The 13,835-nt window shown below is 34.4% G+C and overlaps 3 protein-coding genes across 7 annotated transcripts in view; 1 reads left to right on the top strand and 2 right to left on the bottom strand.

Moving 5' to 3' along the window:
* Window positions 1-282: 282 nt before the first annotated feature.
* Window positions 283-4,752, top strand: ema (C-type lectin domain containing ema). 4 transcript variants are annotated; one of them, XM_017903825.1, is made up of 14 exons: window positions 283-559; window positions 620-748; window positions 833-966; window positions 1,042-1,190; window positions 1,486-1,715; window positions 1,786-1,978; window positions 2,046-2,687; window positions 2,762-2,882; window positions 2,959-3,113; window positions 3,186-3,347; window positions 3,449-3,587; window positions 3,672-3,975; window positions 4,039-4,169; window positions 4,242-4,752. In XM_017903825.1, exons 1-14 carry the CDS (start codon window positions 486-488, stop codon window positions 4,694-4,696), a joined length of 3,018 nt encoding a protein of 1,005 aa, XP_017759314.1. In that variant the 5' UTR covers window positions 283-485; the 3' UTR covers window positions 4,697-4,752. The 4 variants fall into 4 exon arrangements, with proteins under 4 accessions (XP_017759314.1, XP_017759313.1, XP_017759312.1 ...); XM_017903824.1 differs by having other exon boundaries at window positions 3,449-3,593; XM_017903823.1 differs by having other exon boundaries at window positions 1,042-1,199.
* Window positions 4,753-5,395: 643 nt separating this feature from the next.
* On the bottom strand, window positions 5,396-8,960 carry Hrs (Hepatocyte growth factor regulated tyrosine kinase substrate). Of its 2 annotated transcripts, none has more exons than XM_017903831.1 (11): window positions 8,809-8,960; window positions 8,655-8,739; window positions 8,340-8,415; window positions 8,066-8,254; window positions 7,701-7,975; window positions 7,555-7,630; window positions 7,303-7,482; window positions 6,908-7,242; window positions 6,524-6,837; window positions 6,169-6,461; window positions 5,396-6,040 (listed from the first exon to the last, which is right to left on the bottom strand). In XM_017903831.1, exons 1-11 carry the CDS (start codon window positions 8,843-8,845, stop codon window positions 5,417-5,419), a joined length of 2,484 nt encoding a protein of 827 aa, XP_017759320.1. In that variant the 5' UTR covers window positions 8,846-8,960; the 3' UTR covers window positions 5,396-5,416. The 2 variants fall into 2 exon arrangements, with proteins under 2 accessions (XP_017759320.1, XP_017759321.1); XM_017903832.1 differs by having other exon boundaries at window positions 5,396-6,004.
* Window positions 8,961-10,192: 1,232 nt separating this feature from the next.
* Window positions 10,193-13,835, bottom strand: part of LOC108550151 (mucin-19) — a 15,158-nt gene continuing 11,515 nt past the window's right edge. Inside the window, exons 5-6 of the mRNA XM_017903812.1 lie at window positions 10,590-13,835; window positions 10,193-10,517 (exon numbers count right to left, since the gene is read on the bottom strand). Of these exons, the coding sequence (XP_017759301.1) occupies window positions 10,224-10,517; window positions 10,590-13,835 (3,540 nt within the window). The 3' untranslated portion in view covers window positions 10,193-10,223. The remainder of the gene's footprint in view (window positions 10,518-10,589) is intronic.

The raw sequence follows: 13,835 nt of genomic DNA, 5'->3' as shown, positions 1-13,835 counted from the left end.
ACGTAACAGATTTTTTAGTATTTGAAAATAGTAAATAATGATAACAATCGACATTAAACTAACCTAACGCGTAGTTCCACTGAGCATTCAGTGATGGAGGGTAAGCTTCGTTTTGCGTTGTATAAAATTGAACGTGCGTGATTAACATTAATTTAAAAATTTGTTCATTGCATAATTAAAAAAAATGTACGAAGTATACAATGCACTTTACATAAAAATATGATAATTAATAATTAGAGCAAGAATAAAAATGTATAATGAAAAATAATTCTAACCTGAACAATGAGTTAACTTTTATTATTATTTCGACAATCGTTTTAATCTTTATAAAATTTAAAAGAAATATTGAGCAATCATAATTTTTATCACGTAAACAAATGTCAGTAATATATTTTTAACAAAAACAAAAAAAAAGGACGAAGAGAAACAAAAGGAATATGAATTCAATGCAAGACACCACCCAAATGCAGTTGTATTGCTAAAAAATGTTTCGTAGTCGAAGCTGGTTTGGTGGAGGGCTCTGGAAGCCCAAGAATCCTCATTCCTTAGAGCATCTTAAGTATGTACATATCTAGCTAAATTTTTATTCTGTCTAAATTTTGTTCATTCCTACATACAGGTATTTATATCATATCTTATCAAAAAATCAAACTGTATCTGAAAATAATAGAGGATTATTGGTAGAAACCCTTCGGTCTATAGCTGAAATTCTAATATGGGGTGACCAAAATGATAGCAGTGTATTTGAGTAAGCATTAGTAAAGTCATTACAACTTAATTAATAATAAAGTTTCTTATACATTGAATATTAATCAGATATATCTTTTACTAGTTTCTTTTTGGAAAAAAATATGCTTTCATTTTTTCTACGTATTATGAAACAAAAATGTGGAAGCTATGTATGTGTTCAATTACTACAGACTTTAAATATATTATTTGAGAATATACGTAATGAGACATCTTTATGTAAGTTTATTACTAATGTTATTATAATTTAATTAAAAGTTTTAATAGAGTTTTAATTCAAATATTTCTTTTTAGATTATTTACTAAGTAATAATCATGTAAACAGTATAATAGTGCACAAATTTGACTTCAGTGATGAGGAGGTGATGGCATACTATATCAGTTTCTTAAAAACTTTAAGCTTGAAGTTAAATGCACATACCATTCACTTTTTTTATAATGAGGTAAACGAGGTACACGTGATAATCCTCTGTGTCTATTATTTCACTTTTGCTAATCTCATGCTCATTAATTTTAATTGTAGTTGCCTATCTATTATATATTTTATATTCTTTTTTCCTCCCAATATTAATAATACAATGTCTTTTACATATATAGATTAATGTGTATGTAAAGCTCAATCTATTCATATTATGCTTTTTACTGTGATCATTATTTCATCTTTATTATCATCATCATTACTAAATTCTGCACTCAGCACATAAAAAGGGATGTGTTTTAATTTGATTTTTTTATCAGCACACCAATGATTTTCCATTGTATACGGAGGCAATTAAATTTTTTAATCACTCAGAAGGAATGGTTCGTATAGCAGTGCGAACTTTAACTTTAAATGTATATCGAGTAGAAGATGCCTCCATGCTAGCATTTATAAGAGACCGCACTGCAGCACCCTATTTCAGCAATCTTGTATGGTTTATTGGTAATCACATTATAGAGCTTGACACTTGTGTTAGAAATGATGCTGAGTAAGTCATTTTAAAACATAATTTAAATAATTATATTAGAATGAAATTTCATAATATATTTGTTTTTCAGTCATCAAAGTCAAAACAGATTATCAGATTTAGTAGCAGAACATTTAGATCATTTGCATTATTTAAATGATATTCTTTGTTTAAATATATCTGATTTAAATAAAGTATTATCAGAACACTTGCTTCACAAATTATTAGTCCCATTATATGTTTATTCACTTATGAGACACAAAAATCTTCTGTGCCAAAATCAGGTATGTTTCCAATTAAATAAATCTATAATTATTTGGCATGGTAATAATTTATGTTTATGATTAATAGGAAGAAAGAAAACATGTGAGCATTGTTGTAGCCTTGTTTTTACTTTCTCAAGTATTTTTGATAGTCTCTCATGGTCCTCTTGTACATACACTAGCAGCAGTCATGTTACTATCAGATTTAGAAACAATACAAACAGGTGCAAGTAAAGTATTTGAAATGTATAGTAATATTTCATCAAATAAACCAATTGCTTTTTCACCACCAAAAGAAAGTTTAGAAAAATCTTTAGAAAATTTAAGCGAGACCTTAACAGTATCAGATGGACTTTGTGAAGAAGAAAATAATTTGGAAGACAAAGAAGATACTGAAAATGGAAGTGAAGAAGTTTTAGAAATAAATCATGCTAGTACATCATTTGAAACTGCTTCAACAGGAGATACACCAATGACTCCAGAACAGTTAGATATAAGCATACCAGTTGAAAATTTAGAAGAAATCAAACATTTAAATGTTACTGATGAAGAAAAGGAACAGAGATTGGCATTAGAAAGTCCTTTAACTCCACAAACACAGAAAAATGTGACTGAATCATTATCAAATAAGCCATTCTTAGAAACTATCTTAAATTCTTTACTTTGCACAGAAAATGATTATGCTGCTCTATTTGCTTTATGTTTACTGTATGCTTTAGCTAACAATCAGGTATGAAAAATACTTTGAGAATATTGTACCTAATAAAATCTTATATTATTATCTTAACAAAGAAAATTTTTAAGGGCATAGATCGTAAAACATTGGATTCAATTTTATGTAACTCGCAAAATTCAATGACAAGTTTATATAACGAAATTTTAGTAGATAGACTGATTCATATTATAACATTAAGTTACCAAACAAGTGAGTCATTTATCAAAATTTCTTTTTTCATTTTTTAAATAATAATTTACGTTTTTATAAACAATATCATTGTCAGATTCTAGAGTGAGACTTGTTACTTTGGAACTGGCAATTAAATTGTTAATACAATTAGTAATGTCAGAAGGACAAAGCATGCTAAAGGATTCACATTTGGCAGCGATTGAAACAGCTAAAGAGCAAAGCACATCTTTACTAAAGAATTTTTATAAGGTGTGTCATTTGGAATTTCCTCTCTTAAATATTAAAAAAGCCATCCAAAAAATGTTTGTATTATATTTTTAGAGTGAAGACATATTTCTAGATATGTTTGAAGATGAATACAGTGAAATTCAGAAACGACCTTTGAACGTCGAGTGGTTAATGATGGACAGTAATATTCTGTTACCACCAACAGGAACTCCAATGACGGGTATCGAATTTACTAAAAGGCTACCATGTGGAGATGTAAATATTTTGAAGATAAAAATTTCCATTTTATATTATAAATTATTAACAATATAAGTTGTTAAATTTATTGATAGAAAACAAAATTGTTTCTTGTACAGGTTGAAAGAGCTCGACGCGCTATAAGAGTGTTTTTTTTAATAAGAGATCTATCATTGACCCTTAATATGGAAGTAGAAACACAATTGCCACTAACTAATCTGGCCAATTGTATACAAGTTGACAATGTTCTTGATCTAAGTAAAAGTTATTTTATTTTAATCAATTCCAAATGAAGTATTTAGGCATCTACAAATTCCAAACTCTTACTGTTCTTTTATACAGATAATAGCGATTTAATCGCATGTACGGTTGTATGGAAAGATGGCCAGAAAATACGTCGTTTTCTAGTCATCGATGTAGTGCAATTAATTCTCGTTGAACCTGATACTAGTAAACTGGGTTGGGGAGTGGCAAAATTAGTTGGATTTCTGCAAGATATCGAAGTAGCGGGTGACAAAGACGATTCTAGATGTCTACACCTAACAATTTATAAACCTTTAAGCAGTAGTACCGGCAATCGTGTTCCACTGTTATCAACAAAATTCATTTTCGATGATCATATAAGATGTATAGCCGCTAAACAAAGGTAAGTTTGGACGGTATAATTATCACATATCTTATTTCTTGTAAACTTTATTTTTAATTAAAGGCTAACGAAGGGAAGAATAAAAGCACGACAAAAGAAAATGAATCAAATTGCAAGACTACTTGATATTCCTACAAGTATACCTCACGCAACAACTCCACCGAATTATGCATTACGTGGTTTTCGACACGAACGTAAGATACATTAGAAAATTAAGTTGGATTGATGAAAGTTATAAGAACTGGATGACATTTTGGTAATTTTAGGATTGGCAGGACGTGGTCAAAGACCGAAAGATCATCAACCGCGTCCAATGTTTACAGTAAATAAAGTTCCTGGATTTGCAGCACAAATGCGTAGAGAGAATGTTGCTAGACCTACACCCGGTCTTCAGTCATCTACTCCAAAACGTGGTGACACTGCTACAAATGAAAAAAGTCACGAAAACGGTTTACGTTCTCGAGATAGTTCACCGAAAATGCCCAGAATTTCACGAAGTGAAGAAATTCCTTTGGAAGACATGCGACTTCGAAAAGCATCTTTAACATCTAACGGACTGAATACGTCACATATATGCCAGGAAAAGAAAGATAGTCAAGTTTCTGCTTGTTCAACTAATGGTGAGTTATCAACTGTGATCAGAAAACATTCTGAAGAAACATCGTTTACCTGTCCACAAGAAGTGAAGCCACGTAGAAAGGGTCAAGTGGAAACAGTATGATTGTGGAAATAAAATACATAGGTTATACGAAATTTTTTTAGATACTTTAGAAAAAAGGGGAAAAAATAAAAATGTAAATGCAATACTGAATTAAAAGAAAAAATATTTGATTGATATAATAAAGGATTTTACTACTCGTAAAATTTTTTAAAATCTTGTGTTTCGTAATATTTTCTTTTTTTAGGGAAAAAAGCGTTTAAAAACCTAATCTTGTAAAGAAAGCAAGCTCTTATGTGTCTAGCAAAAGGTCAGGTATAGGTAAAACTAGTTTTCTTCAGTTTTATGCTATGTAACATATAAATATTTTGTACATACATTACATTTAGATACATATACATGAAATGTATGTTTTTGCTATTTAAATATTATAACCTTTCATCAGATATATTTAACAAATATGCAACAAAATCGTGTATTTAATTTATGTATATATTGTTGTTGGAAATTTCTATAACAGAAAATAAATATCAATAATGAAATAACCATTTTCTCCTAATATATTATAAAATATCATTGCTGAAAAAGTTATACAATCCAAATTATTTTAGAATGTCGATAATGGCTTTAAGAATTTATATTTTTGATAGATTTATAAACAGCATAAAAATTTTGTCATTAAATTGAAACATTAATGTCAATTAATGATCAAAATTGGTATGTAAAAGATAACTTTAAATGCACTTCTAATTATGGGTTAGACTGTATGCTCACGTAATTTTTTCAATCAAAGGAAATTAGTTCTGCTGTTTCCAGTTTTGTATCTTCTTTTACATGTGTAGATTCAGTTGATGCAGTTGGTAAAGATGTAGGTGGCTGGTATTGTAATTGTTGTCCTTGAGATACTGGAACCTGAGCCATTGTTTGCATTGTTGGTACACCAGGTCCCTGTGGACCCTGCATTGGTGGATTTGATGTTAATATTGTTCCAGCCGTGGTTCCTGGAGGTATTTGGATTGTTCCCGATCCTTGAGATGAAATAGGCGTATTTGAAACATGCGGCTGCATTGAAGGTCCTTGCGGACCTGATATCGTTGATGGTTGTTGAGGTCCCATTTGCGGTGGTAAACCAACGATTTGCCCTGGTGGACCATGCGCTCCAGGTCCTAACTGCGCAGGTGAAGGGCCCATATGACTTTGAGGTACCTGAGGCATACCCATTTGATTTGGTGGTCCCGGCTGAGTGATTTGTGGAGCACCCTGTTGCGGTGGTATATGTACGGGCGTTGGTTGTGTTTGTGTCATGTGGCTTGGTGGAGGTCCTTGTTGCGGTGGTGGTGGTGGTGGTCCCATTTGGTGTCCACCTGTCTGCTGAAGTTGCGGTATGGGATTTGTAATTTGAGACATCTTCAAAAGAAATATAAAAAACAAGTACATAAAATACATGAATCAAAATGTTTTAAATTACTTAAAAAATAATTTAGTGTACTAGGAAAAGCAAAAAGCGCGTGTATAAATTTTACAGTTTTACTAACCATGCCTGGCCCAGAAACAGAAACTCGTCCCATAGCTTCGTGTCCTTGAACTGGATCAGTTGGCTGTTGTTCTTGATTTGCTATTGGGCCCATTACATGGGGAGGCATAGAATTCATTGGTGGCATATTATAACTTTGCATAGGATATTGCTTCATAGAAGGTTGTCCATAAATGAATCCTTGATTTGTTGGTGACATAGGGTTATAGTTAGTTCCTGGTGTTTGATACTGAACATGGCGAACAGGTGAACCTTGCGATGGTCCAATAAAGCCAGAAACAGCTTGATAGCCACCTAAAATACGTTTTATAAGATAAAAATTATTGCATATTTTGGAATTATTTATTTGAGCATACCCATAATATATTGTTGCTTTTGTTGTTCTTGTCTCATTTGCATTTCTCGTTCTTGTTCCTGTATCTTTTGCAAAGCAAGTTGACGTTGATATTGCAAATATTCTTGCTTTTTCTTCCTCATAATTGCCAATTTTTGAGCCATCAACATTTGCCTTTGTCTTTCGGCTTCTTCCGCTTGCCTCCGTAATTTTTCTCTATGTTCTTCTCGTAAAGCATCTAATGCAGCTCTAGCATCTTTCATTTGTGTTAATTTATCTTGAAGACCTTCGTAGTATACTCTACTATCATCTTGTTCTTGAATATATCTCAATAATCTAAAATAATTCATTTATTATATCATAAAATATTATTTTAGGTAAGTCCAAAATATTTATTAAAACAAACCTTGAATGCATAGCTGTAATATTTAAAAATAAAGTTTGTACAGAACTATCATTAGCAATTGATCTGCCTCTGGAGGAATTACTCTTCATTCTATTAACAAAAATTTCAACTTGCGAACGCAAAGCATTAACAAATTCTTCCATCTGATTGTCAACTTCTCCATTCTGTTGTTTCGCAATTATAACTTTTTGTGGCATTGGACTGCTTATATTAGGAGCAGAAGGACTTGTAACATCTGCTCTGGAACCCTGTTCTTCTAATGCACTTTGTCTTAGTTCCCAACGTTTGCGATTCAAATACTTTGCAAGTTCGGGATCAACTTCCGTTTCTTCTTGCTAAAAAAAATACAGATTATTATATATTTCTAATGAAATCTTGCGTTTGTAGATACTAACAGGCGATGGTGGTGGAGAAGATGTTCTCACAACGCGTGTGCTAGGGGGGTTAACTTTTGCAACGCGACTTCCGCGTTTTTTTTCTTTTTCTTGATGTTCTGCTTCACTCTGGCTTAAAGCTATAGCAAGATTCAATTCTTCTTCTTCTTGCAGTTCTGCTGCTGTTTTTCTAGGAGGTACCTAACATAGAAAAGTATTATATAATATATATATTTTTTCTTTTATTTCTAGCTTTTTTATACAATTACATACTTGTTGTTGTTGAGCTAAAGAGCTATTGAGATACTCAGCAGGTAAATCTGCTTCTTTAATTTGAGTTGTGGATGGTCTGTTGAAGTAAATAAAATTGAAAACAAAAATCAAGTAAAAATATAACACAAAAACAAATGAATACTTACTTATTAACTTGCTCATAGCATACTTCACAAACCCTAACTTCTTTTTCTATTCCAAACTTAGGCAGTGTTGAAACTTTACTTGAACACTGACTACAAAACACTTGCCCACATGCTCTACAATGGTGTTTTCTTTGTACCATACCAAATGATACTCGACAACGATGACATACATCTCCATCTGCCCATGCTGGAGCAGTAACAGCAATAAACATAGCATCGCTTTCTTTCAAAGTAGGAAATTTATGTCCTTCAGTTCTCATAATGTTAAGTGTATCCTAATTAGAGTACATGCTTTATTAATATTAATATTTTATATATTTTAGTTAAAATAAGGTATACTTATATACAAAGTTTATTAAACATACTTGTACTGCCCTATATTTAACACTATTTCGAAATGCATGTGCCCAGGCTTGAATTAATTCTAATGTTTTAAGTTTAACATTTTCGTGTGTTGTTGTTTTTACCAACTCTTTAAGTTGTTCCATATATTGTATGGTACCAATTTCATCATGTATTAAAGTACCACAATTTTTGACACAAGATTCTAAAACCTATGTAAAAAAAAATGTTTATAATAGAATTGATAATTGCAATAACGAATGATTAACTTAAACATATAGTTTTATTTTTACTTACCAATAGAGCATATAAAGCTACATGTGGATTTGCATTTGTCATTTTCTTCTTGATGGCTGCAAGTGCTGCTTTAGGTCTATATATATATATATATAAAAATACAAAACTTGATTTTGCTTTTAATCCATATTTAAACAACAAGGTATTATTGTTACTATTATGAGACAATATAAATGAATAAATAAAAGATAACAAAATTATACAAAATATGAAAACAACTCAATATATACATATGAAAACTAACATGTCATTATTTCACAATGATTAAAGAATGTTGAGGTTAGCTTCAAATTAAATGATTAAATATGTACTTACTGTACATCTCCTTGACGTATTAAATCACATATTTGCAGTATTGTTACCCAGTCTGGTTCAAGTTGTAAATGACTCGTTGCTTTATCTATAAGAAATTCAAAATACAATTCGATAGTCCGACATTTTGTTCACTTCATAGATGACAATAACCTACCTAATAATTTATCAAAAGTAAGCGAGCTACGAAACATTTTGCTGTATCAAGAGTGATTTTTATTTGTAATTTCTCTTAAATACTTGGACGTTTTCGAATACTTTTGTAAATCTGACAATTAACTGAATTTAACAACTACCTACTCCCATACAGTACCGTTGTCCTACTGACTGTAATATAGTAAAGTATGAGTCACGTCATACGTACACACAACGTAAATTACAATCGATCAGCTCAATCGACTGGTACAAGAACGAGATAATCGATTTAACTTTTTAATTTTTAACATGCATCCCATAAAATTATATACTGTAATTAATTATTTATATTTAATTTTTTTTATCGTTTCTCACAATCAGGAAACATGATGGAATCTATATAAGGACTTTAAAGATTTTTGCACGGAAAATTCTTTATTTATTTATATCAATTTGCAAAAGAATCTAATACAAACACACACAATACTTATAAACATTCAATGACTACACTAGTGATACTTCGTATCTATTCTAAATCGTGTTAAACGTAGCGCTTCCTTTAAAAAATGTATTTTAACTTCGATATCTTTTCGCAATGGTAAAATTGAGAAAAGAAATTAAAGTTAATGAATAATGTTTCAATAAAGGAAGTAGTAATTAGAATAATTAAGTCGTAATTATATACAAGATTAACTTTTCAAGTTTACTGATTTTGTACTGTATTCAGAATATGGTGCTGAGGTTCTAAATACTCATTCAGTGGAAACTTTAAACACTATTAAGTTCGTTAATGCAGTTATCGTCAAACATTCTAGTAACATTTTGTGCATTTAACCGTAGATAAAATACTAATCTTTTATTACTGTATTTATCATTGTCTCCATGAATACCTTTTTTTATAGTTGTCAAATTCTATACATTCACACAAAATTGCACATTATGTAATAAAAAGCGTTTTAAAATTTTATAAAACCATGAACACATGGTTGTAAGAAAATTATTGATGCTATAAATATATATCATAAATTACTGAATACAGTCGAATATTGCATACGAGTCCCTCAACCAAACCCCCAACGTTCACAATGTATGGTTTTCCCACAATTTTACCATCTTATTGTAGAAAATCGTAGGAAAATGCCAATTATATTCGTCAATAGCAGTTAGGAATTAATTCCTACATATACATAAATCAACATAGATTAATCAATTACGACAAGATGACTGCTGAAGATCTGAGTATCTTTTCATGAGATCTTCAGTAGCCATGTTGCGAAGATATTTGCGTATGTTTTAACATTTAAAGGTTACTTCCGTCGAATATAATTACAAATCAGAAAGACCAGAAATTAATCAGAAATTGTCCTGAGAGTTTACACTGTCCATTCGAATCACTAAAAGCTGCCTATTGAGATGAAGAAAATATTTTTCAATGATTTATGGAAACAGGCTTCTGGCAGACAGATTATAGTCTTCTACCGGAATTTGCCATCTCTTGTCCCAATTTTCGAACTTGGTTCTAGCCGCATACAGTGCGCACATTGGTAATCGCGTTATACGTTCGCATCTCCTCGAAATCGACCAATATAAGAAATTTTGCGGACACTTGTACAAATAACCCTGAAGATTGTCTCTGGAGTCTCGTTTGCAACTGTAGAACGTGCTGCTGCAGCCTTGTTTATATGGGAAATGACCCTCTCCCGGGCACAGTTTCTCGGTCGATACCTTTATCTGAAACGAATGAAATATTTTTCAAGAAATCTTTCAAAATATCCGAATGTAAATTTAAAACTATATACTTACAGGAGACACAGGACTCTCTTCTAATTGTCTATAGAATCGTCCAACAGCTTTAGTACTCATACAAGCTTGATTGGTTTCGTTTTCAGGTAAGCACTGTATCTTTTGTTCATCGAAGACCGTTCCTTCTGGGCAACTTAATACCAGTACTTTGATCTCCATATTACCTTCGTTGGTACATTGATAAAATAGATTACAGTATTTTGGATGCCTTCGGAAACCAGTTGGGCAAACTAGCGTGATTTGTTCCTCGGTTAAGTTCCCAATTGGACAGGGCATTGAAACAGGTTGTTCTGTACTGGAAGTCGTTTCTTGCGATTCCGTTGTGCTACTGGTTATCGCTTCCGTGGTGGACTCGGTACTACTTTCAGTGCTAGTTTCAGATGTTAATTCAGTCGTTACCGTAGAACTGGAATCTGTACTTGCTTCAGGCGTGGGTTCCGAAGTTGCTTCAGATGTCGATTCCGTAGTTACTAGAGATGTGGATTCGGTTGCTGCTTCAGATGTTGATCCTGTAGTTACTGCAGATGTGGGTTCAGTTGTTGCTTCAGACGTGGAGTCGGTGGTTGCTTCAGACGTGGACTCGGTGGTTGCTTCAGACGTGGAGTCGGTGGTTGCTACAGACGTGGACTCGGTGGTAGCTACAGACGTGGATTCGGTGGTTGCTTCCGACGTGGATTCGGTGGTTACTGCAGATGTGGATTCGGTAGTTGCTGCAGACGTGGACTCGGTGGTTGCTTCAGACGTGGATTCGGTGGCTGCTTCAGACGTGGATTCGGTGGTCGCTTCAGACGTGGATTCGCTGGTTGCTTCAGACGTGGACTCGGTGGTTGCCTCAGATGTGGACTCGGTAGTTGCTACAGACGTTGATCCTGTAGTCGCTTCAGACGTAGATTCTGTAGTCGCTTCCGCCGTAGATTCTGTAGTTGCTTCCGATGTCGATTCTGTAGTTGCTTCTGACGTTGATTCAGTTGTTGCCTCTGACGTCGATTCAGTCGTTGCTGCGGACGTAGATTCGCTGCTAGTCGCCTCAGATGTTGATTCGGTGGTTATTTCGGTTGTAGACTCGGTGGATACTTCAGAAGTAGATTCGGAAGTCGCTTGAGATGTAGATTCTGAGGTCGATTCTGTCGTAGACTCTGAGGTTGGCGCTGTTGTAGAGTCTGTAGTTACTTCAGAAGTAGATTCTGCAGTCGATTCGGATGTGGACTCGGTGGTTGCTTCTGACGTAGACTCTGAAGTTGATTCTGACGTGGACTCTGTGGTTGCTTCAGAACTAACCGTGGATTCCGCAGCTGTACTCGTTTCTATCGAAGGTATCGTTGATGTTGTAGACACGGTGGTTCCTTCGCTTCCCTTCGACTCTGTCGTAGATTCCTCGCCACTCCCAGTAGTAGCTGTTTGTTCTGTAGTACTAGTTGTACTAGAAGAAGTGGGTATCGTGCAATCTCTTGCAGGATAAACAGATTCGGGATAATTGCATACATCGATGCTGGGATCGAATATAGTTCCAGGTGCACAATCGAAATGATACACGTTGAAGCCGTTTCCATTATCGACGCAACGATAGAATTTATCACACTGAGTGGGATGCGGGTAGAATCCCTCTTTATCACAAGTTATGGTATTATTAGGCTTTTTCGATGTACAATCTGGAATGCTAGATTCGGTAGAAGCTGACGAGGTTGAAGACGTAGAAGGTGAGGCTTCAGTACTCGGAGTTTCTTGTATTTCCGCTGGTTTTCCGGAAGTGCTTGAAGTAGCGCTTGTGGAAGTTTCTGGTTCTCCTGGTTGCGTACTACTTAGTTCAGGTGTAGTACTAGCAGATGAGCTAGTAGAAGAGCTACTGACAGGTGATGTTGAAGTAGATGTTGGCGTAGAACTTGTTGATCCTTGATCGCCTTGGCCGTGATCAATTTCATTACTTTCTGAAGAGCAAGATGCTACCTGGTTGATATAGTTGCAAGTTTCAAGAGATTGATCCCAAGCTGTACCAGCTGGGCATTCAAAGTCGTATCTTTGAAGTCCATATTGAGATTGAACGCAGCGGTAGAATTTAGTACAGTCATTTGGATTCGGGAAGAAACCTTCTCCTGAGCATTGAGATGTTCCGGAAGAGCTGGTTACAGTGGTTGTTTGCGGGCTAGAAATGGTGCTGCTCATTGGAGGTGAAGATTCTGTAACACCTGGAGATTGAGAACTGGCTGTACTTGTTTCAGCTGCTGCGGGTGTAGTGGAAGATGATGCTGTAGATTGAGAACTAGATGTACTTGATTCAGCTACAGGTGATGTAGTAGAAGATGGCACTGTAGATTGAGAACTAGATGTACTTGATTCAGTTATTGGAGGTGTAGTAGAAGATGGCACTGTAGATTCAGAAGTAGATGTACTTGATTCAGTTACAGGGGGTGCAGTGGAAGATGGCACTGTAGATTCAGAAGTAGATGTACTTGATTCGGTAACAGGGGGTGCAGTGGGAGATGGCACTGTAGATTGAGAACTAGGTGCACTTGATTCAGTTGTAGGAGGTGCAGTGGAAGATGGCACTGAGGATGTGTCAGTTATTGAACTACTGGTCGATGATGTAATACTCGATGTTGATGTAGTTGTTGTTGGACTGCTCGATGATGTGACAGTGGATGAACTGTCCGATGATGCAGAAGGCGACGTAGAACTTGATGTTGTACTACTTTCTGTTTCAGATGTAATTGGTTGTCTGGTAGTGCTACTGATTTCATTTTCAGATGAATTTGATTCTGTCGTACCTGTAGAACTGGGTGAATCAGGTTCCTTTTTACAATTAGCAACAAGATAATCGTGATTACAACTCTGAAGGGTTGAGTCCCAAGCAGTACCAGTACCGCACTGGAACTCGTACTTAGTAAATGTTGAGCCACTACCGACACAACGATAAAATTTCCGACAGTCTTGTGGATCAGGGAAAAATCCTTCTTCTGTGCATTGTGATGTTGCAGGAGATGTGCTGGTTGTTATGGTTGAAGTGCTAGACGTAGTGCTGCTTTCAGGAGGTAAATCGGAGACAGATTCTGTAACATCTGTGGACTGAATTTCAGATGTACTTGTTTGTACTGTAGGAGATGCTGATTGTGCCGTTGAGCTAATTATTGAAGGTTCAGATGACGTGACAGATGATGGTCGACTATCTGATGTAGAAGTTGTTGAAATGGTTGTTGAAGCACTAACTGTTGATTCAGTAATTAATGCAGGAGTAGGAGAGGAAGATGATGA

This window comes from Eufriesea mexicana, unplaced genomic scaffold (genome assembly GCF_001483705.2).
Source record: "Eufriesea mexicana isolate 0111107269 unplaced genomic scaffold, ASM148370v2 scaffold2551, whole genome shotgun sequence".
NCBI lineage: Eukaryota > Metazoa > Arthropoda > Insecta > Hymenoptera > Apidae > Eufriesea > Eufriesea mexicana.
Note: the sequence above shows the minus strand (reverse complement) of the source record. Positions and strands in the feature narration are given on the sequence as shown.

What these genes read in the sequence shown, in the direction of transcription:
- ema (XM_017903822.1), top strand. Translation starts at nt 486, where the DNA reads ATGTTTCGTAGTCGAAGCTGGTTTGGTGGAGGGCTCTGGAAGCCCAAG. An exon ending in TTTATAATGAGGTAAACGAG is followed by an intron (nt 1,200 to 1,485) that starts GTACACGTGATA and finishes TTTTTTTATCAG; the next exon opens with CACACCAATGATTTTCCATT. An exon ending in AAAGGCTACCATGTGGAGAT is followed by an intron (nt 3,348 to 3,448) that starts GTAAATATTTTG and finishes TTTCTTGTACAG; the next exon opens with GTTGAAAGAGCTCGACGCGC.
- Hrs (XM_017903831.1), bottom strand. Translation starts at nt 8,845, where the DNA reads ATGTTTCGTAGCTCGCTTACTTTTGATAAATTATTAG. An exon ending in TACTTTTGATAAATTATTAG is followed by an intron (nt 8,740 to 8,808) that starts GTAGGTTATTGT and finishes AATTTCTTATAG; the next exon opens with ATAAAGCAACGAGTCATTTA. An exon ending in CTTTAGCTCAACAACAACAA is followed by an intron (nt 7,483 to 7,554) that starts GTATGTAATTGT and finishes TTTCTATGTTAG; the next exon opens with GTACCTCCTAGAAAAACAGC.